This window comes from Borostomias antarcticus (assembly GCF_949987555.1).
Source record: "Borostomias antarcticus genome assembly, chromosome: 5".
Taxonomy (NCBI): domain Eukaryota; kingdom Metazoa; phylum Chordata; class Actinopteri; order Stomiiformes; family Stomiidae; genus Borostomias; species Borostomias antarcticus.
In genome coordinates this window covers 7,651,935-7,674,733 of record NC_140238.1, presented here as the reverse complement: position 1 = coordinate 7,674,733, position 22,799 = coordinate 7,651,935, and the positions used below count along the sequence as shown (strand labels likewise).

The window sequence follows — 22,799 nt, the reverse complement described above, 5'->3', positions numbered from 1 at the left end:
AGAAACAGACAGCTGGGCGGAAGTTACTTCACTAGCGTTACTTGAGGGCGGAAGTACGTATGTGGTGTTTACAGCTGTAACAACAAAACAAGCAGCAGGATCAGGGACTGCGGCTGGTGAGTGTTACAACAACACTATCGGTTACCCGTTACATAAGACCACGGCATGATATCATTTATTTTTTTTGACACGGAACATGTAGACTACGGCGTCTTTTCCATACGAAATGTTTTAACAGCACACATGTGACGATGCTGTAGTATAAATGTAGGATTGTAAGGCTATCGTTAGGTTAGAGTAGTTTATGGTAAAATGTTAGAAGCGCACTATTCTATTTGTATTCTATTCTGTTCTATACCTCCGACTATTGTACACGATTTCCCCTCTACCCACTACTACTCCTTCTTCAGTCTGTTCTGCTGTTATTATGTAATAGCGCGAGTGAGTGCTGTGAGGACTACCCATTCTGTGGGCAGCTATCCATACGATGATGTTATGCGACATGAATATGGCAGCGGCGGCATCCACACACGCCATGATTAGGCTACGTAACTCCTTTACCGTAGGAAAGCATAATGCCAAAGCGCACAAACAAAACGCAATGCATAGCATTTGTTTGCAAGCGTAATTTGCTGTCTTTGTGTACCAAAGGTAGGCTACAGTAGGCTATACCTAGACTACGAATACCATGTTTTAGATCACAATATCGCAGACATCACAATATCAGATGGCGTTAAATACACATACACACAGTAGAACAGGATGCTGCACCTCCTATTACAGCCACCATCGAACGAAGCTGAACGTTAGGCCACCTATAAACTGCTCTATTCTTCCAGACTCTTGTCATGCCAGTCAGGTTCATGGTAGACTTGCTCCAGCTCACCTGTGCCTGTGTCCTGTCCCGTCTCCCCCAGCAGCATGATGGATGAGCTGGTGCATGATCTGGTGTCAGCCCTGGAGCAGACGTCTGAGCAGACCAAGCTGGAGGAGCTGTGGGAGGAGATGGTCCTCAGCCCGCTGCAGCAACGCCGCCAGATCCGCCGCCGCCGAGGCCGTAAACGCCGCTGCGACTCCTCCCTGCTGCACCCCCAGGAGGCGCACGGCGGACGCTGCCTGAGCGAGGCCTCCGAGTCCAGCCTGGACGAGTCCGCCGTGGCCAGGGACTGTCGCGGCGAGAACGCCACCCCGTCGTCGGCGCCGGGCCCGGCCTGCTACTCCGCCGCCGCCGCCAACTGCAGTGACTCGGACGACATGGCGGTGGCCAAGCGCCGGCCGTCGTTCCCCGGCAACGCCACGACAAAGACCAGGCAGCACTCGTCCTGGCCCGAGTCGGACTCCTTCACCGAGAACACGCCCGGCAGCCGGCCGCTCAGGAGGCGCAGGAAGGTCAAGCACACGACGTCCGACGTGACGGTCAGCCTGCAGCAGAAGCTGAAAGTGTCCGGGGTGGACAGCGAGGGGGGCGGGGGCGGGGCCTACAGGTCGTCCAAGAAGCAGCGGCTGTCTGGGCTGAAGAAGGGGCCTGGCGGCTGGGGGGGGCTGGACAGGGAGGCAGAGGGATCGGGCTTCATGGTGGAGAAGTGCTGGAAGGATAAGATCACGCTGGAGGCCAAGGATCAGAGAGAGGCTTCAGATGAAAACATGTCTGAAGGGTAGGCTTCATGTTTTAAAACTTTTACCTTCAAAAAAAATATCCATTAGACCTGTAACAATTATTACATAATCGGCAAACCGCAATTATGTGACATAATCGCAATTATTTTTTTTAATCGTGATTATGCTTTGTTTTTATTTTTTATTGCTAATGTTTAAACCGAGCACTAACAGTGTACAATTTCATAATGGTTGCACTTCCAGACAGTGGCTGTTGTGTATGATAGGTTCTAGATACTAACGAAGCTAGCAAGTACCTAAACCAAACCAGAGGCTCTGGTCTGGGAGCTGGAACTCAACCCTCCTCTCTGCTCATCTTATAGCTCGCTAGCTCTCTCACTCACTCACTCACACTCACTCACTCACTCACTCACTCACTCACTCACTCACTCACTCACTCACTCACTCACTCACTCACTCACTCACTCACTCACTCACTCACTCACTCCTCTCTCTTTCTCTCTCACTCTCTCTCTCTCTCTCTCTCTCTCAGTCCTCACTCGCCACTCACTCAAATGATTGGCCATTGTTGAAGTGTTAAAAAAACACATCAGTAGCAAGAATAGGCCTGCTGTAGTTACCCTGTATGTTTTTAACATATAAAATGCCACAGCTCAAGAACTCTTCTGGTACCTAGAAACCTCCCACCAGGGCATGCTTTGCAAGTGCACCCCACTAAAACAAGAAAAGTCACGCAGGTGCATTAGGTCCTCTACTCAACGTACAAAGAAAAAAATATTTTTTTTGACAATTATGTTATTAATCGCTATTATTTTTGAGACAATTATCCGTCTAGCAAAATTTTTAATCGTTACAGCCCTTCATATGAACAGCCTAGTGAGTGAACAAAATTATATATTTTTCATAAGTATGCATGCAACACCAGCAATTATTTATAAATGATCAACAGTAAGAAGTCTTTGTTTATAGTGAGAAAACTTCAGTGCGATCTAAAAGTCACACTCAAGATTATGATGTCCTTCTTAGCCTTTGAGTGTAAAAGTTAGCAAGGCAGTTAAACCTACAGTATGATCTAAAAATCATGGGCATTTGACAGAGGCAATTAACCAAGGCGGCATTTAAAATGATCTACACTGCCTGTCTGCTTGAATCTAATTGTCAATATTCAACGCGTCCCCATCTGAAACTGAAATCTGTATCACAATGATGCCACTTCATCTAAAAGTATTGGATTGACATTAAAAATTAATGATCTAACCCAATCATCCTCATCCCATGTCTCTCTGAGATGATCATCGGGGAGGGATTTCTGCCTCCAGGCGTCAATTGGCTCATTATTTACTTCTGAGAAATATTGTCACAAATAAATAAGTGGCTTGATGTGGTATTGATTGGTTTTGGAATGGAGTTCTCTCTCAGTCTTGGTAATTAAAGCTGTGGCTGTTCCCAGCGTTCCCAGAGTGCCCTGTCTGTCCTGCTGTGCATTTTTATTCAGCAACTGTAGATCTCGGCTAGGTCTAACTGCCCATAACTGACATTGTAACCCATCAATTAGCACAATCTCAGTGAATTAGAGTCACCAGTGTAGCTAGTAATAGTTCTGGCCAATATGGCAGGCTCCAGTAGTTTGTAGTCTTAACCTGGTTGGCTGGTCTCCCTCAATGTCCCTCCCTAGTCTTAACCTGGTTGGCTGGTCTCCCTCTATGTCCCTCCATAGTCTTAACCTGGTTGGCTGGTCTCCCTCTATGTCCCTCCCTAGTCTAAACCTGGTTGGCTGGTCTCCCTCTATGTCCCTCCCTCTGCCTGACCCTTCTATTGGCTGTTCCCTTTGATGATCCCATTATCTGCTGGCCCATATATATATATGTATATATATAAAGTGAGAGACATCTATGCCGACCAATCAGGGGGAGACAGAGGGCTTTACATCTCCTGGTTTAATTTGTGCTGACCTCCCTGGCCCCTCAGCGGTACTTGTTTTCTTACTTTATGGAAAAATCAATAGACGTTCTGACAGAAAACAGCTCCGGAGAAGAAATAAATGGGAACACCGCGGCACGCTGTCAATCATTTCTCACTTACACAACAGCACACTCCTGATTGCTGCTCGGTAGACTGCTGCACTGTACTGAGCACTAAACAATCTTATGGGTTAAGTCCTGGTGGAGCCAAAGGAAATGGGAAAATGGCAGCGGTGATGGGGGGTTGACAGTGGTACAACAGCAATATTTAGACAGCAGGAAAAAGCCGCGATCCATCGGATGTCAGACATAGCATTTACAGTTGAAATGTCTTTTAACTCTCTCCATCTCACTGGTCTTCCGTTCGTTCCATTAACCTCCCGGTATTAGGCGGCAGATCTTCTAAACGTCCCTGGCCTCAAGGTCACTGCTCATATGTGCACGGAGAAGCCACCCAAGTGCACGGGGAGCAGATGTTGGCAGCTGCAGCCGGGCTCCACATCCTTGATTAGACCTGCCTGGGCCTGCTGGCGTGGAGGCCACCTGGCAGCCAGTCTGGCCCAGAGACGGGGCCTCACCTGTGGGTGGAGGCACTTGGGGACACGGCCTCTGTCTCCGTCTGTGGGGCTGATGAATGTGGCGGCGGCGGCGCTTCTAAGCACAACCTTGCCACCGGAAAACATAAGTCATTGTTTGCACTTTGGTCACGCTTAACCCCGCCACTTTGCAATTTGGATTTTTGGGAAGTCCATGAGGAGTTTTGGGAGAGGCTGCGTTCCATTTGCTGAAGTTAATTTTCATAAATCTCTGAGACTAATCCAATTACCAGAGCTCAGGGAGGGTGGGATAACCTTATAATCAGACGCTCATGGAAGAGGGCATGGATTTGGGTAGGGGCAGCTTGTTTGAAGAGCCCACAGATCCATTGTTCTGAGTGCTTCGCCCCCCTCCGCCTCCCCCTGCTGGATCAGCCCAGGCTCAATATGCTGGCTGGCCCGTAATCTCTGAGCAAACTGGCCTGTCTCTCCCAGGAGCCCGGGATTATATCCTAATGATTAGCCCTCATCTGGATACTGTGTTCTTGCTTCACCTCTCCAGTTTGTGTGCAGACTGTGGGGCTGTGTGTGTGGAACTGATTCGTTCTGCCCAAAATGAGTGGCATGCTGTTCTCTTCCATAGAGCTTGGATCTGCCCTTGTCTTAATTCCATCTTTAATACCATTGTGGGCGTGTGAGATGTTAATTATTGCTTTATTTAGCGTTGTGGTGTCTTCAAATGACATTTTCATGATTTTAAGGAGAGGGGTGATGATGTTGTGCTCAGCTATGGCCTACACCAGCTCCTCTGTCCTTTGATTAGCCTGCTGTACACAAGCATGGGGGACATTGTTCCTGGAAATACTGGTGAAACACAAGCCAAGTTAGACAAAGATGTTTGTCAACTTTCCTTGACAAAGGTCATGGCGGATGAGAGAGAGAGAGAGAGAGAGAGGGGTGTTTCTCATGGTCCCAAGAAAAATGGCCGCTTCAATAATTCATGCCATTAATTAGGTGGTACTTAATGGAAACGGTTTCACATCGGCTGTGGGCTGCTCCAAGCGACATCGCATTACACCGTTAATACGGTTAAATACTTAATGTGTGTCTCTAATTAATTGTTTATACCTGTGATTCTTTTTCAAACTTTGCACAAAACCCTCCATAGGAAGCAAACATGATTTTTCAATTTAGACATGGAAAAAGATGCTTTAGTCCTACAACTTGTTTGTCATAATTTATATTTAATAAGGTCCCATATTTCTTAAGATATACTATTAGGAGCCCTGTTAGCTACCTTCACAGGGATATAACCTACACCCAGAATATGCACTCGGGACAGGAATGGAACAACGGTCCCTTGATAGGACCGATAATGCTTGCTATAGAGGTTTGGTGCAGAACATCCAGTTGGCCGCGTGGCTAGTGGACGTGCCCTCTGCGGATGTTGAGCGTGGGGGAGCTGAGCGCTCCAGATGCTCAGCCTTGTGTCCAGAGGTGGGAGACAGCTGAGCAGAGGCCTGGGGAGTCCGCGGCTGGAGAAGGGGGTCTGGGGGGGCTTGAGGGGGAGGGGGGTGTCCAGGAGTGCTTGGCTGGCTAGGTCAGACATCTTCCAGATTCCCCGGAGACGGCCCAGTCCCTCTCACATCTGCTCCCTGGGTGTGTGAGGGGAGATGGTGCAGGGCCATCTGGCAGAGCAGGGGGCCGCCTGCACCGCCGGTCTGTCTGGGCTGCCCGTCACCGGTGCACCCCTGCAATATGGCAAAGCTCCGTATCAGCGTATAACTGACGCCGCCAGCTCCTCCGCGGACTAGCCAAGGTCAGTGGGATGACCACAAAGCAAAATGCAAGGCTATCAAGACCAGCGAGGGCCCCTTCTTCTCCCCATGGACCAATAGTCCTCAAGGACCTGGCCATGTGCATCACTGAAACCGGTTGGCATGCCTGCTACGACCAAGTTTGAATCGGAGGATTTAATGACGGAATAGATGAAGCGGAGCAATAACATATCTTCATTCCACACAGTGCGGAGAGAAATACTTATTCTTTCGTTCGCCCTGGCGGGTACAGCGCAGTACTGTAGTCTGACAGGAAATCCTTTCATTGTGGCGATTTTTGTGCCAAAAAGCAGTCGACCGGAGAATTGTCCCTCACGGTCCTCCTCTTCCTCTGTGACCTTGGTGTGTGTCTGCAGTCCCCGGCCCAAGGAGGTCGAGGTGTGACAAGACACGGGGAAGGGGGTGCGGGGTGTGCCCTGCACCCTGGGGGGGGGGGGGGGGGGGCAGGGAGGAACAGACAGCCAAGGAGGGAGCAGCGGCCTGCAGTACACCGCAGATGCCGGGCGGCTGTTGTTTTGTGGAGGCACGTCCATCTGTTGGTTTCACTCGGTGTGGGGCCTATCCAGGAGCGGCAGGGGAAGACGGGGAGGGGCGACGGGGGGGTGGGGGGGGGGGGGGGGTGGTATGGCGCGCTCCTGTCATCCTCCACAAGCTAGGCCAGATTAGATTGGAGCTGACAGCGGAGGATATTCAATTAGATTGTGCATGTCACTCAGTGCCTTCCACCAGAGACCTTCTCTATGCCTTTGTGTTGGTGATGGCGACCAGTGGAGAGAGAGAGAGGGCACTCTCTATTTATTTTTTTTATTTTTTTATTGATGTCAACCTCTAGATCAGGACTGATTCATTAACTTGTGATTCAATGTTACATGTTACATGTTAACATATTTGGAGCTTGGGATGTTACAATTCACATTGTTCAGTTTTCAGATGCGTGACCTTGGTTGACCCTAAATCCCCATCGTTCTGAACTGAACCCCCCAAAAACAGAAATCCTCATTGCTGGTGGTTGAGTCAGAAAAACATGGTGAACTGTGAACATTAATCTTTCCTGTATAGGAACTGTATAAGAGTCAAGCTGATGTCAAAACTATTTGATGTGACCTTTTTTTTTCTTCCTTGTTTGCAGTGAAACCAGCAGCGTCTGCAGCAGTGACCCTGGCCTGTTCACTAATGATGAAGGAAGACAAGGTAATGTCTCAATGTTCAACATGTTATTCATTTGTACAAGTCAAACGCTTTGGTTGATTCGTGTTCTGTTTGTAGAAGAGGAGAGATAGGATGCCCACCCCTCCATACTGTCCTCTCTCTCTCTCTGAAGGTAACAAAGCTGGGAGGAGAGAGTGAGGTTCGATACAATGGGCTGGTTGCCAGGCACCCAGGCAACTCTAATAAGACGTTGTCATGTCATGTTAATGAGCGCTGAAGCCTTTGCTAATCTCATTAGCCGCGGCGGGCCAAGGAGGCCCCAGATTTAACAGTTGTCACTGCACCTTGACTATGAGAGGCGGGGCCCCTGCATGCACACTGCTGACTGACAGCTCTGTCTGTGGGGACCTTGATGGTCTGGTCTGGTCTGGTCTGGTCTGGTCTGGTCTGGTCCGGTCCGGTCTACTCTGGTCTGCGCCGGTTAACCCTAACCCCTAACCCGGCTTGGGCAGACTTAGCTACTTCGGCTAACTGCACCATGCAACACTGAATGCATTAGTGATGAGTCCTTTCGTGTCTTTCCCGCCTGTCCGTAGGAGATGACGAGCAGAGCGACTGGTTCTTCGAGGGCGAGTGCGGAGCTGGGATGGGGATCCCCAGCCTGCTGCCCAGCTGGGACTCTGACACGCCCGCGGTCCTGGAGGACAAGCGCCCCTCGCCCACATTCCTGCAGCCTGCCCGGCCCTCTCAGAGAGGTGACTGTGGATTCACTCGCTTATTCCAGAGCCTTTAAAAAAAAAAAATCTTTAAGCGCATGGGGGTCATATGAAGTCATAGCTAACGGCGCACTTGTTCTGGTGACTGCAGGGTATCACGCCCGTCTGAACAGGCTGCCTGGCGTCGCCGCCCGCTGCATCAGGAAGGGCCGTAGGAGGCTGCCTAGCAAGGTGAGAGGCCAGAGCTCCACACCTGATATATCTATAAATATTAATTATTTACTGACTTACACAGGTGAGGTGATGTATTTGACTCAGACAGTGCTTTGTTTGTTTACAGGATAACAGTCTGCCAGTGTCTGTGGAAAGAGTGAGACATTTCTCTCAAGACCCTTACCAGAGAGAGTATGTTCGCCTCAGTTTTACCATAAAGATGTTCGTTTGTGACATAATTGCAGTCACATGTGATCTAAGTTGACTTCATCTTTAATTTGCTTATGATGATTTGACTTTGATTTTTTTTTTGCCTCAGTTTTTGGCTGCCCTCCATTGGAAAACGAGACCGGAGCCAGGTAATCTTCCACACCATTGCCTCTCACTGTAGTACTTAGTGAAACATCTGCTCCTGGTGCTGATTTCAGTCCGTCAGTCCTCTCTGTGAAACACTGACTTTTCTTTCCAGTTCAACCCTCTATGTCCGTTACCCGTGTATCCGCTTGACATGATGCCAGACTGCTCCCATAGGAGATGCTCGTCTTCCATCTGCAAAAACAGGTACAGTAGCTGTATATTCAAAGATTAAACAGATGCAGTAGCTGTATATTCAATTATAATATTAAACAAGTGCAGTAGCTGTATATTCAATAATAATAATAATATTAATAATAACAATAATAATAATAATAATAATAATAATAATAATAATAAAACAGGTACAGTAGCTGTATATTCAATCATACTATAATAGCTGCTGTGCAGCACTGGGTCAGGGCCAGCCGTTTTGAGGAGGAAGAGAAAGGAGACAAATGACAAATACATGAGGGTCTCTGCCCAAACCAATTATTTAAGACCTCTTAAATTAAAAATATCTTTAAAATCATGTGTCTGAAATCCAAACAGTACAATGCCTGAGTAGGCATTAGCATGTTTATTCTGCATCACCCGGCTTGAACTCACAACCATAGACACCAAGGGAAGGTCATGCTCTTTTTCTCCAAGTAAGAAGCTGGCTGTTTGGCCTTTGCTTGATCTTCTAATAAAACTGAAGTTCTACAAATGAACATTCTCAAAGAAACTTAAATCACAAACAAGGCATGTGGCAGCCTTCATGTATGTATGTATGTATGTATGTATGATCTTCTATCTGCTTCATGCATGACAAACTGGCTGGGGTGTGAAACGTTTTTTGGCTTGTCTTCCTAATTGCAGAGTAACTGCGGCTGTGCTCAATCAGTGGCCAATCAATCTGATCGGATGTACTGTAGTCCTAGGCGGGGGTTGGGTGGAGTTGCCAACAGCAACGTCTGATTGGTGGAGTGGGACAGGATGAGGACTTCAAAGGATGGGATGAAGAATTTAAAATACAATTTGACAGTACTTGAGATACTGTATAATTCTGAAATTACATCTACCATGTCAGTGAAATGTCATTTTGTTAATGAACATTGGAGATTCTGCAGTGAATATGAGGAGCATGGCTGGCTACAGATGGCTCTAACTAAAAAAAGGATAAATGTCAGCTTATTTACACCGTAAGAATCCTGGATAAACATTTTAGTTGGCCCACCTACTGTGATGGGAATGAGTTGTGGAACTCTGGACTGAGCATGGATTCACCGATTGACTGAATTGATTGGATTGAACACAGGTGGGTAAGCAGAAAAGGATGAGGAGATGCAAACAAGATGAAGAAACAGTAACTGTTACAAATTAGGAACAGGTTGGCCTGATCGAGCTTGAAGCTGACTAAGCATTTTCTTAACTACTAGAGGGTGACAAACTAACATATTTTAAAAATGCAAAAAGAAACTATACTCTGACACTCCCCTAAGGACTAACTAAGCTAAATGAAACTATGGGGAAGTGTGCATGAGATAGTTAGTTTAGTTAGTTTATTTTATTTAGTCCTTTCCAGGAAATTCATATTTACAGTCAGTGCATAAAAGTGCAGTAAAGACAGCTGACAGAAGAGGAGACAAATGATAAATGCATGAGTCTGTCAGCAGAACTGCCTGGACCATAATTTAAAATGTTAAAATCATCTCACACACACAGCGCAATGAGTATGGATTCACATGTTTATTCTGCATCTCCCTGGGCATCAACTCACGTTACATCAAGGGCAAGTCATGATCTTGCTTGAGCTACCTGCCAAGGGAGAAGCCATAGATGGTTTCACACTATGACAAGCAATCAAGGGTTGCATGGAAATGACACAGGTGTATGTCACATGGCAGTTTCATCAGTTTCTACAAAATGTTTGTTAACGGCACCACGAGGGGTAAAAAGCTAAACCAAAGACTAAACAATAAAACTAAGGTACACACTCAACAAGTGTAGACAAGACAACGCTTACAAGATGGCACTTGAAACACCAGGGACAATACACAGCTACAGCAAATAATGAACAAAGAACTGGACTGGGGGAGCTACTGTACATGTAGGCTATATATACACAGACTAACAAGACAGGTGGAAACCAATCAAACAATCAGTGGCACAGGTCTCCTCTCAATCAGTCAATTTAGCCAGTTGTAGTCCTAGGGTCTGCTGTTGGGGCAGGGTTGCCAACAACAACATCTCTGATTGGTGGAGAAATTGCTGTTGCACTATAGGATTGTGGGTGGTGTCTTTTTTCCTGTATTAATAGCAGTTATTTGAGGGGACAAAATGAGGACAGACTTCAAATACTGTCAGAAATTCAGTTTTTGAGGTGAAATCTTGCAAAATGTCACACCACATCTACAGTACCATGTCATGATTTTTTTTTTCATGAACATTGGAGATTTATTGAGCGAATATTTGCAGCAGCTGCATACAGTACTGTTTACAGTAAAACATTTTGATGCGCTGTGGGCTCAATTTTTGATATTGACAAAATCTGTGAAGATCGTTTGTGGTGGACAGTAGTGTAGCAATCGGGGTGATGTAGTGTAGCAATCGGGGTGTCAATTTACCAAAAAATGTGGAAGAGTAATAGTGCTTCACTGTTCCTTGATTAGTAGAACAGACACAGTAGCTGTATATTCAATAATTATAATAATTATAATAATAATAATAATAATAACAATAATAATAATAATAAAAACAGGAGCAGTAGCTGTATATTCAATGAGCACTGCCCTGCTGGTTGAAGGCATGGAATCATTCTGCCTCTCAAGGGTCTATTGGAGCAATGTTGAGTGCATCCCCTTTTAAAGCTCAATACAGCATATTGACAGACAGTCTCTTAGACAACTCTTCTAAATGAACTAGTTCCTGGATAAAGGTCACTATATAACCAATGCGCCTTACTGTACGTCATAGTTCAGACATTTGTAAATAGTTTTCATGTGAGATATTTAAAGCTGGTTAGTAGTGTAGTAGTGATGGGGGAGAGAACTCGGAGACAGCAGCTGGCAGCCTGACCTGATGAGTGTTGTCATAGACAAGGTCATGTTAGGGAGAGGGCATGGCTGATGCTGTAGTAACGCTGATCTGACTGCGATAGAAGTCACATTCTCAGCATAGAGACTTACACACACACACACACACAAATACACAACGACTCACACACACCAACTGACTCCCACACTGACCGTCAAACACACACAAACATACACACACTGACTCACACACAAATACTTGCACACACACACACACACACACACTCACACACACACACACACACACACACACACACACACACTGAAATCATACAATTTCTCAAGGCTATCTTTATCAAATATAGAAATACCACAAGTAGTATATTATTCATAATGTAAGGAACATTAAATGGTTTCTGTAAAAAGTGTTAGACCTACAGTAGTTGTTAGCTGCAGGTCAGTATTGTTGTGTGTGGAGAGGGATGGTTGAGAAGTTGAACAGCCCCCGAGTCTCAGTCAGTCACTCTTCATTGCATTGTTTCCTTTCAGCCTATTTATTGTGCATTCTTAATTTGGTTTCAAGCGTAATTTCTCTCTCTGTCTCTCTCTCTGTCTCTCTCTCTCTGTGTCTACCCCCCTCTCTCTCTCTCTCTCTCTGTCTCTCTCTGTCTCTCTCTCTCTCTCTCTATCTGTCTCGCTCTCTCTCTCTCTCTCTCTTTCTCTCTCTCTCTCTCTCTCTGGGGGGTTATTTCAGAGAGTCCTCCACCATTCCTTGATGAGGGGCAAAAACATGATGGCTCTGAAAATGCACAATTTCAAGATTTTTTTTTCTAAACTGCCCCTTTCTTCTCCACCTGAAAGGTTCCTCCAGATTCCCGTTTGAGACATTGTGAATACTAATTTATATCTATTAAAAAGCCCCTCATATCCCCGCCATGCTCTCATTTGAATGCCACACCCAGGGGAGGCTTCTTAATTCCTTTATAGAGGGATTCAAGACCCTCACTTCAAAAAGTATAAATCATACTCCCAAATGAACGAAGGAGAGAGGGGGATTGACGACTGGTGCTTCTGATGTGTCCCGTTGGACGGCACAGGCTGAATTCATCTCCCCAAGCTGCTCAAATCCACTCTCCAGTGAGATGGCCTGTCTGTCCCCACAACCTAGAATCACCTCCCCTCCCCACCGCTAGCCAAGTCAAGCAACTCTCTAACACACACACACACACACACACACACACACACACACACACGCACACACGCCTTCACAAATATGCCATACATGCACATGGTCATATACAGTAGACTCACGTATGCACACACTCTTAAATTCAGCTCATAACCTTACTTAGGTAGTGTATCAGCATGGACATTTTGTTGGCACTACTACACTCATAGAAAACCTCAAATTGGCCACAATAGGATTCACTATATTTTCATTTATTTTGAAGAACTTACTCGCATGATCGATTTTTTTTTAGCGCTGAGCTCTCATATATCTGACTTTGCTTTATTTCGCAACACCCTTGGAAGAAAAGTGTTTTTCTGCTCCGTTCGGAAAGTATGAACATTAATCTTGTATCTCGCCCAGGTTGAAATGATACTGTATTAATAAAAGCTGTCATCTCCTGTTTGGCAGGGGCTGATGGCAACAATCGCGGGTTTGATATTAAGTGATAAAGGCTGTGTGGGGTTACGTGCTATTTATCCACACAGCGGCGTGTGAAGAGGCGCGACGCTCTGCGGGACTCGGCTCTAATGCTCCGGGACGGCCACCATGTTAGAATGCAGAACCGCCTCCCACCTGAGCCGGCCTCTCCCAGCTCCTCTCTATTGACTTATTTATTTCTAAATGACATTTGCGCCGCGAGATAAATCATAGTCTCACGCCACTCCTCTCACAGTTTTCATTTTAATTGTGAGATCTCGGTGTCAGCAGTTAGTATATTGGTGTGAGTGGCCTATTGATTATTGATTTGTGGCTATCGATCGGCTTCCCCGGGGACCCTAATCCTTTCTGATTCATTTGAATACCTCTATTCATCTTGAGATCCTGCTCACACCTGAAGCGCCATGTAACCTAATGAAAATAGATGGGGCATTTTGTAACGCTGGCCCCTCTCTCTTCTTTTGATTTATTATTTTTAATTGATATATCTGATTTTGGATGTGGCCGCCTGAATTGCAATTGACCCTGTGTCAGAGCTGTTCTGCTCTAGACCTCAGGGACCACACTGCATTTGGAACGACTTTGTATGACTCATACGGCCTGAAAAAATCTCTTTTACAGACATTCTCCTGAATGTCCTCCTGCCTTTGATAGACTTAACTTGTTGTGCGTGTCGTCTTTGTTGGATATTGAATGATTTCTTCATTGCTCAAAGCTGGTCTGTCATTCTTAGATTAAAACACTACTCTTTTTAAGGGGTTTTACTGTTTTTAGAAAGTGATCAAATGTTATAACGTTAAATTGTCAGTGTATAAAGAGACCAAATTCTTTATTTGAATTACACTGTGCTTTTCTCTCATCCTTTAATGTTGCCATGCAGCCTAACAGCTTGCGTCTCCTATTTTTCAGGCTAATTTGACATAATCAGAGCTGTAATTCTACAATGATCGCACTGTTTTATCCCTTTAACCTTCTTGAGGTATCTGGTAGTTCCTGTAGCTTTAGTATTAACCTGCTACTGGGAGCCTTTTGGTTCCTGTTTGAAATGAATGGTCTCGTTTCCGCTTCCCTAATGAGCCAGCTGATGGTGTTGTAGTGTTTGATTAGCATGGTGCTGAGTGTCTCTGTGGGCTCCTGGCAGCCTCTGTGTGAGCCCTGCCTCTCAGCTGGCAGCCCCGAACCAGGGGCGGGGCCCCGCGCCTCTGCAGGGTCTCTCCTGGCCGGCTGCAGGGGCCCCAGAGCCCTCCAGAGCCCCCCAGGCCCGTGTGTAATGAGGGAGGTGACGGAGGGACGGGACTCCGTGGGTTAAGGCCAAACACAGCAGGGTATCCTTTTTAATACCGCGGGCGAGCCTCGTGAAATAACGCCACGTTTAAGCGCAGATCGATTTTCGAATTAAAAAGTTAGTTTGCAAAGATTTACTGTGGGGAGTTCAATGTCTGAGCTCTTTATCAGGGGCGCAAATGGCTGGTTATGTGCTGTCCGACAGAGGTACGATTGAGGGATCGATAGGCGCGTGATTTACTAACTGGAGTACAGGTAATCAATAAGTATAAAAGTAAATGAAATATGCATTACTGGGATTTTATTAGAGAGGGGTAGCAGGGAGAGAATAACGGTCAAGCCATTTATTTTTATATCTATTGATTATACAACATCGAGACTTCGCTCAAAACGTCCCTCTCACAGCGACACCTCTCTGCCGCACGGCTGTCTGGTTATTTATGGCTGTTGAGGTCATGGAACACGCAGCCTGTTAAAAGGCTACCCTGACAGGGCCCTATCTTAGCACACGCTAGGCTTGTGGGCTAAGGTTTATGTAGCTTGGTTTCTTGCTCTGGGGGAGACAGTGTAGTTAACGAGAGTCTCTTATATCACGGTCTTCAGTTGTTTTTGAAGAGAGAAAATTACTTAGTTCTTTTTTATTTTATTTTTTACCACCTTTTACAGGTGTTTCTTACCAGTGCTCCATCTCATCATCAACGTTTATACATCATTCTGGTTTTCTGTCTGAAGAAAAACATCCCACGGTTATCCTTATTTTCTTGTGCGTTATCACTTTCATGCATCGGCACTCACACTCACTCACTCATTCTCTCTCTCTCTCTCTCTCTCTCTCTCTCTCTCTCTCTCTCTATCTCTCTATCTCTCTCTTTCTCTCTCTCACACACACACACACAAACACACATTCAGTGAGTCAACCCATCACACCGCCTGCTATTCCCCCCAGCAGTGCCGGGGACCTTGACCTTAACTTTACATCCCAGTAATCAGGGCTATGAGAGGCTGTGTGTGTGGGGGGGGGGCTATGAGAGGCCTTGTGTGTGTGGGGGGGGCTATGAGAGGCCTTGTGTGTGGGGGGGGTGGGGTGGGGGCTATGAGAGGCCGTGTGTGTGGGGGGTGGGGTGGGGGCTATGAGAGGCCGTGTGTGTGGGGGGTGGGGGGGGGGCTTTGAGAGGCCGTGTGTGTGTGGGGGGGGTGGGGTGGGGGCTATGAGAGGCCGTGTGTGTGTGTGTGTGTGGGGGGGGGGGGGGCTATGAGAGGCCGTGTGTGTGTGGGGTTGGGTGGGGGGGGGGCTATGAGAGGCCGTGTGTGTGTGGGGGGGGGTGGGGTGGGGGCTATGAGAGGCCGTGTGTGTGTGTGTGTGTGGGGGGGGGGGGCTATGAGAGGCCGTGTGTGTGTGGGGTTGGGTGGGGGGGGGCTATGAGAGGCCGTGTGTGTGTGGGGTGGGGAGGGCGGTGGCTATGAGAGAATAGCCGTGTGTGTGTGTGGGGGGGGGGGCTGGGGGCAGGACTATAAGAGGCCGTGTGTGTGTGGGGGGGGTTCCTATTTCGGGGCTCCTGACATGTGACACAGCAGGTCCTCGGCAGGGTGATTTGTTTATCTGAACCTGGCAGACAGAGGTGCATGAACCCCCCACTCTGATCTGTTCCACAACTGATACGCCATTTGTTTTAGCACAATAAATTCCTTCAGGGACTAACCTGGCACGCCAGATGGTTTGATTACTGGGAACTCTCCATTGGAAACTGTTTAGAAAAGGACAGGCAATTTCAAAAATACTTGGCAGGTGATTGGATGAACCAACTTCAACCGCCCCTCGCTGTCGTCACACCTACCACCATCTGCCCAGCGTAGGTGTTTGTAATTCCTCATAGAACGCTGATTGGCAAGATCGTTTTCTGATCTGGCACAAATGGATCTCTATAGAGAGTATCCAGACTGATCTGCAAGAGAAACGGAATGTGAGCTCGCAAGATCAGGATGTTACACAGGGACCATTCACTCCAACACTAATGCATTACATTCAAAAGTCAAGAATTTTCTAGAAATTGCTCATGGCAAATGTTATGAAAGGAAAATCTCAATGAGTGAACTAATCCTTTTTTTCAGGTTTTAGTTTGTAGTTTCTTTGTTTGGGGTGGGGGGGGTGGGGGCAGTGACGGTAGCGTCTCTTTGTCGTCTGTAACGTCCAATCCTCTCTCTGTGTGACCGTCCTCCAGGCAGCCCAGCATGCATCTGGGGCTGCTGTGCACCGGCGAGGTCAAGAGGAGGAGGAAGACCACCGTCGCCGCGCCCAGCAGCACGACATCAGGTACCTGTCGCCGTGACGGCGGCTCCTCGCTGACCTCTTCAACTCACACTTAACCTCTCCTAGGAGCCGCTCCTTCATCCTCCGTCCTGCTGACAGTACAGGACCCCGTCCCCATGCCCAGGTTCATGTGACGCGGCTGTCCTCTGTAACATTACACTGGACACCACCCGCTATTAGGAAACCGTCTCGCCAGACAGAATTGCACGGGCCACATGCATTTATTTATTTATCACTCAAAATGTAGTTTTTGCCCTACGGGTCAGTGGTTAATCTATTTGTAGTTTTTGCCCTACCAACCCAAGATGTATCCTTGGTGGTGATGAATGTTAATTTAATCCTAACTAATGGCTGTTAGTGTTTACGGTTCTGTGAACCTCCTGACAGCAGAGGGAAGTGTCCACTCCGGCCGGCGCGCCGTGTTTATCTGCGGGCTGAGCCGTCCTGCCATGCGCCCTCAGAGGGACTGGGAGCGGCGTGATGGGGAGCAGGCTGTATCGGAGACGGCGCCGCGACGCGGCCCCCTGGTCCGTTTGGGCTGGCAGAGCTGCCTGTTTTCATTAGGCTCACGGCTAGGGGCCCCGGTGTCTCTACCGGATTGAAATCTGAATTGGTTTGTCCACCTCTTCTCCAAAGTCGCCTCTCCCTGCTGCGCGCCCGCAGACGCTGTTTGTCATTTAAATAACAAATGCCGCTGGTCCTCTGATTTAGTGAGGGGCGCTGGCCTCTGATGTATATTAATATTGCCGCACAGTGCACTGTACCGGGCCCCATCATTCATTTGGATAAAAGAGGTGGAATTTAAAAACAGCCAACATGCTTTACTGGGATACAGATTGCATCCATTTATTGCGCTGAGTGATGGAACGGCCAGAGACTCTGTCCTTCACCCTGCCGGCGCGGAACCACTTCCCATAAAACTAAAAAAAGAGTCACCCCTGCCCCCAAAGACCCCTCATGCAGCAGGACTGGGGTCCCTCCGCATCTCCATGGAGAGCCACCGGGCTCAGCTTCAGAGAGCTGTGGATTCACTATATTCAATAAGTTAAAAAAAAGTCGGAAAACTATTTTGGATAATGTCTCTTTTTTACGAATAGTCACTTTTATTTTTGATTGTATATGTAAAACAAATAAAAATGGATGGAAATTATGTAAATCAGATGTTGGGCATTTCCAGAACCACAAATAACAAATTCATTCATTTTGGTTAAAAAAAAAAGAAAGAAAAGAAGAAGAAATAGGATAGAAATATTAAATATTTCCAGTGTTTTTTACAGGAACTGTTGTAGTTTAGTGTCCTGTTTTCTCCATATCCCTGAGCAGAGCTGTTTCTCCTGCTTCCTGAGTCTGCTGCCCCCTGTCCAGAGTGATTTATCATGCAGCCCATGTCATCCAATGTCAGTTTCTGCGGCTGCTGCTCTGTATAAATCTTTACTCTCTCTGCTCCACCATGTCTCTCCTTGGTAATATCACGCCAGGAGATATACACACTCTCTCTTTATTTTCTACAGGCTGGCGGTTGTACTTTTTGTTTTTGAAAATATTGTATTATAAGGGCCGCGGTTCTGGTACTCATTTGAATTTCCTGTCTTTTGGAGCTTCTCACCAAAACTCAAAACCTCACGTTAAACAAATATATTAAATATTGATATAAGTTAATATATTTCTTATTATTATGCAGCAGTTCTTCCCCTCCCAGCAAGCGAATATTATTTGGGGAAAACAATACATCTAAACTGATTTAATTGAACTGAGTTTTATGGTATAAGATTTGCATGGCAAAAGAGTCAGAATTCCAGCATATACAAGTAAAGCTGGTCTCTCTGCTGGTCTCTCCGCTGTCCCCCGTAGCGTCCGAGCTGCTCAGTGTTTGAGTTTGCCTGGAGAAGTGAGTCCGTGTGTCCGTGTGCTGGTGCTTGATTTGGAGCTGTGTAATCAGGAGTGAGAATGGTGTGAGGCGGGAGGTGTCTCCCAGGGCTCCTGAGGGAATCGACCAGCCGGTACCCAGCTGTTGCTTTGTCTTCCTTCTTTACCCTTTTAGCACTTTACCAGCGCAGTGTTGAAGCTGGCTGTGAAACAACTTATCAAGCCAGGTATCTGTTTGGATTAGATGACCGCTCCACTTCTCAGGCTCAAATTGGCCATTCTCTGCACATCCCGCTACCATCAATCCAACAATAGAAAACCACAACAAACCTTCAGAGGAAACAGAGGAGTAACAGAGCAATACTAGGATTTTTCCTGTACGTTGCTCGCAGTTTTTTAGTGAGAAAAGATGACATTGATTTGTATTATGTACAGGTCATGGTCTTATCATTTAGTCCTACTCTGCATGTTTGGCACATTTGATTTCTTTCTTCTAAAAGAATGACTAGGGTTGCACAGATGAATCAGTGAGTGTAGGGATCCTGATGGATGTTAATACCCTCATCTTGTCTCACATGCAGACTAATTAATTCTTGCAGTTTGCCCCTCCCCCGCTGTCTTGTGCAATGCCCTTCATCTTCATTTGTAGTTAGGGGTGGAGGATGGTAACAAGCACTAATTCATACTCTTGTACACCCCACACCTCTTTAGAAGGAGCATGGGTCCACACCCTGGGTGGTGTCATAGCCGTGCGTTAAGCGTTCGCGAATGCTTTCGAGCCTTTTGGATGTATCTCTAGGCGTGGCTCGGTAGTTCCCCGTAATCCAGCGGCACCTCTCAGATGGCGGGGGCCCAGGTGGAGGTGGCGCGGGTTCGGGGAGGCCGGCCCTCAGCCCGGCGCCGCTCCCCGCTTGCCTCCCTCTTCTCTGGGTGTGTGTAGCGAGGACGGAGCGGGAGGCAGGCGGCCGCCGCGTGACGGATCACCTGCGTCGGAGGCCCCCGCGCGTCCCTGCCCGCCGCTCCGGTCCGGCCCCCTCTCATTAATGCCCAGGCTGGGCGCGAGGGCCGTGTGGCAGCACAAGACAAATAACGCCACCACTCAGCCATCACTTCTGCTGACAGGAATGCAGCCCACCGCACTATTTCGCCCCCTCTTCCCGCTCCACGCCGCTCCCCTCCACTCCCCTCTGGCGTCCTTCAAAAAGCCCGGCACCTCCGCTCACCTGCCCCTGGACGCCGCCCGCCGCGTCCCCGCCAAACTCCCCCCGGTTGTGGTACGGCGAGCCACGAGAGAGCAAACAAATGCTGTTCGGCTTCTTGCTAAGCTGTGAAACTAAGGTGTATATGTAGGTGTGCAGGGGCCTTGATTTTAGAGGCAGAATCTGATGCTTCATTTTTCAAATACAGCCTTGAAAACTGTAAACATTTGATTATGCACTATATCAACTGTGATAATCACCTAACTTATCGAAATATCCCCCCCTACTGTTGGTCTCTGTTTGATTAGTCGTACATTACTGGACCTTGGCGCTGCACTGACAGCTTATTGGCCATGTGCATGTGTTCCAACCCCCTCAACCAGCGTTTGATTTGAATGTCCTCGTTGGCCCAGTGAAATGGATGGATTCGGCTCGTGTGGGAAACACACAAAGGCTAATCATTAAAGAGCTATTCAGTCCTGCTCATTTAACTGTGGGAATCAGCAGTCCCATTACTGTCAATGTGTAATTAGCTGATTAATAAACAGGGGGAGGGGGTGGCTCCAGGAAGTGCTGTAATGATTGTTTTTCGAGAGCATCACATGAGAGGGTATTTAGATGGTAAGATCGTTCCATTCAGCCACCCATTATTGCTCAATGGAAGCACATGTAATTCTAATTCTCCCATTGACACAATTATTTTCTTTAAATCCGATTATTGACCTCTTAATACACTATGTCCAGATGAACGTGTTGGATAAGACGCTGTTTTCTGGAAAACACATACAGCAGTAAAGAATAGTGTATCAATTTAAATTGGGTTGATACACAAATAGATTAAATCCACCACTGACCATTCTCATTGTCTGATTTCAGTGCTAAATACTTTGCTTTGTATTTATATACATTTTTAGTCCAAAAATCCCTGAATTTCGGTCCGTAACTTTGACCGTGTTTAACCCACGACAGCCGAGCGTTTGGGTTCAACCAGAGCAGCAGTTAGTCATCAGTCCCTCCAGAAATATTAATCAATTATCTTGGCCGCTGGATCAGTTTGGGGAAGAAGTCATCTGGAAAGAGGCACAAGCAGATATAATGGGAAAGAGTCAGGGCACATGCCAGTGAATACTGTAATGCCTAATCCTCAGAGACAGCCCAGAGCCACAATGTCACTTCTGGTTCCCGTGTCCTCTGCCCGGGGACTGCCTCTCAGTACGTCTGTGTGACCGCCACTAACTTTAGGAGAGATCAACAGAGATTGATTTATTAACCGTAAGAAACGGAAAGGAGAACGGATATTAGACGCTGCAATTGTTTTAGGGTTCTTTTTTCTCTCGGTGACTGCTGGGAGGCATGTCATGTGTCTCAGACATTTCTGCAAACTTGCAGAGAGAGAAAGTTTTAAAGATAAAGAAGACCGTTGAAATTTGTGAAATTTGATATTTTGCTACCATATTTGGTATATATATAACATATTTGGTACCTAACATAGTGCTACTTCTCCGTACGTGGAAGCCTAAACATACAGGCATAGCTGAAAGGGACAGTTTTAGCTACAAGAGCGATCCAGATTGGCCCCCTAATAACCGTGGCCACCAATCATATGGGGCTAAATTGGATTGAGCTCACTTGACCAAAACATCATTAATACTCGGTCTGATAGAGCACAGAATCACTATGGAGGGATGTTTATATCCATATATGAGAATCCATCTTTGAGTGTTGGCAGTGGTATCCAATGAACCTGTCAAAGGAAAAATATGTGTGTGAAAAGTATATTTTGAAACTATATGACAACATTTGTGTGTGTGTGTGTTGTCTTTTTCCCCCCAGTATGCATTCCCTTCTATAAGGATGTCCTGGGAGAAGAGGTGGCAGGAGGCAGTAACCCCACAACCACCACCCCGACCCCCAGCTCCCCGGGCATGGGGGCAGCAGCGGCGGCAGATTCTGGGCCCTCCACACCTGCCCTGCAGGGCCCCGCCACGCCTGGGGGTCTATTCAGCCCTCAGAGGGAGCAGGACGACGACTGAGGGGAAGGACTTTCATGGCCTAGCCAGAGAGAGGCGGCACAGGATGGGAGGCTTATAGGAACGAGTGGCGTAGGAGAGAGAGGGAGAGAGGGGGAGAGAGAGAGAGAGAGAGAGAGAGAGAGGGTTTGAACTCCTCCTGCTGAGTGGACGCTATGAGGAAACAAATCATCAGCATTGTGCAGCTACATCAAGTCTTTCCACCTAGCGTTTAAAGGATGAAAAATGTTAATGCAATCAAGCCATGCTAATCATTCCTTCGCCAGTCATCTCCTGGAGGAGGAAAGGCAGCTTCGAGAGCCTCCTCGTTTGAGACTCAAGACTCCGCACTAGGCAGCTCTGCCTGTCTCCGCCACAGTCCCCAGGCCACCTGCCCCCCCCCCCCCCCCCCCCCCCCACCCAGGACCAACAATTATGTCCTCTTTGAGTAGGCCAGCATTTGTCAGCAGGGACCCTTAAATTATGGTCACGGGGTTGAGTGGCAGGACAGGGGGATGGGGGGTGGGGGGGGGGGTCCACTATAAGCCTGGGAGGGTTCAGCCAACGAGTTAGCGTAGCGCTGCGTCGCAGCCCTCAGATATGAGAGCATCAGAAAGTTTTGCTCCCTCATGCTGTTACAGGTTCACAGAGGCGACCGCCGGTAGAGAGCCACACAAAGAACAGGCCTTCCTATTAGCATGGATTTGAAAAGCTACACTCGCTACAGAGCCTCTCATTAGCACATTAGAGATGTCCTGGGGGGGAGGGGGGTGTGTGAGGGGGGGCGGGGGGGCTTCTCCGTTCTCTTCAGCTCACCTTCCATATTCAAATCTCCCCCGACACATTCAAGTTGAGACCGGCCGCAGATCTGTTTTTAAAGACCGGGTTTTCACCGCTGGCGGGGCGTCGTCTCTGCCGGACTGAGCTCGGGCGGAGAGAGTGGGGGGAGGAGAAGAGAGGAGGGGGACTAATTTGCCGTAATCGCGCCCCGTGTTTGAAGCGGTGCCCACAAAGCCCCCGGTGACTCTGGCCCCGACCGGGCACCCCCGGGGCGGCAGAGAGC

The 22,799-nt window shown here is 47.6% G+C and overlaps 1 protein-coding gene across 2 annotated transcripts; it reads left to right on the top strand.

The window, feature by feature from the left end:
• Window positions 1-86: 86 nt before the first annotated feature.
• On the top strand, window positions 87-22,452 carry LOC311309363 (G patch domain-containing protein 2-like). 2 transcript variants are annotated; one of them, XM_084438602.1, is made up of 10 exons: window positions 87-116; window positions 921-1,655; window positions 7,082-7,143; window positions 7,698-7,856; window positions 7,969-8,048; window positions 8,158-8,222; window positions 8,350-8,389; window positions 8,500-8,591; window positions 16,574-16,665; window positions 21,561-22,452. In XM_084438602.1, the coding sequence occupies exons 2-10, from the start codon at window positions 922-924 to the stop codon at window positions 21,758-21,760; spliced, it is 1,524 nt and encodes a 507-aa protein (XP_084294728.1). In that variant the 5' UTR covers window positions 87-116; window position 921; the 3' UTR covers window positions 21,761-22,452. The 2 variants fall into 2 exon arrangements, with proteins under 2 accessions (XP_084294728.1, XP_084294727.1); XM_084438601.1 differs by having other exon boundaries at window positions 918-1,655.
• Window positions 22,453-22,799: the final 347 nt, after the last annotated feature.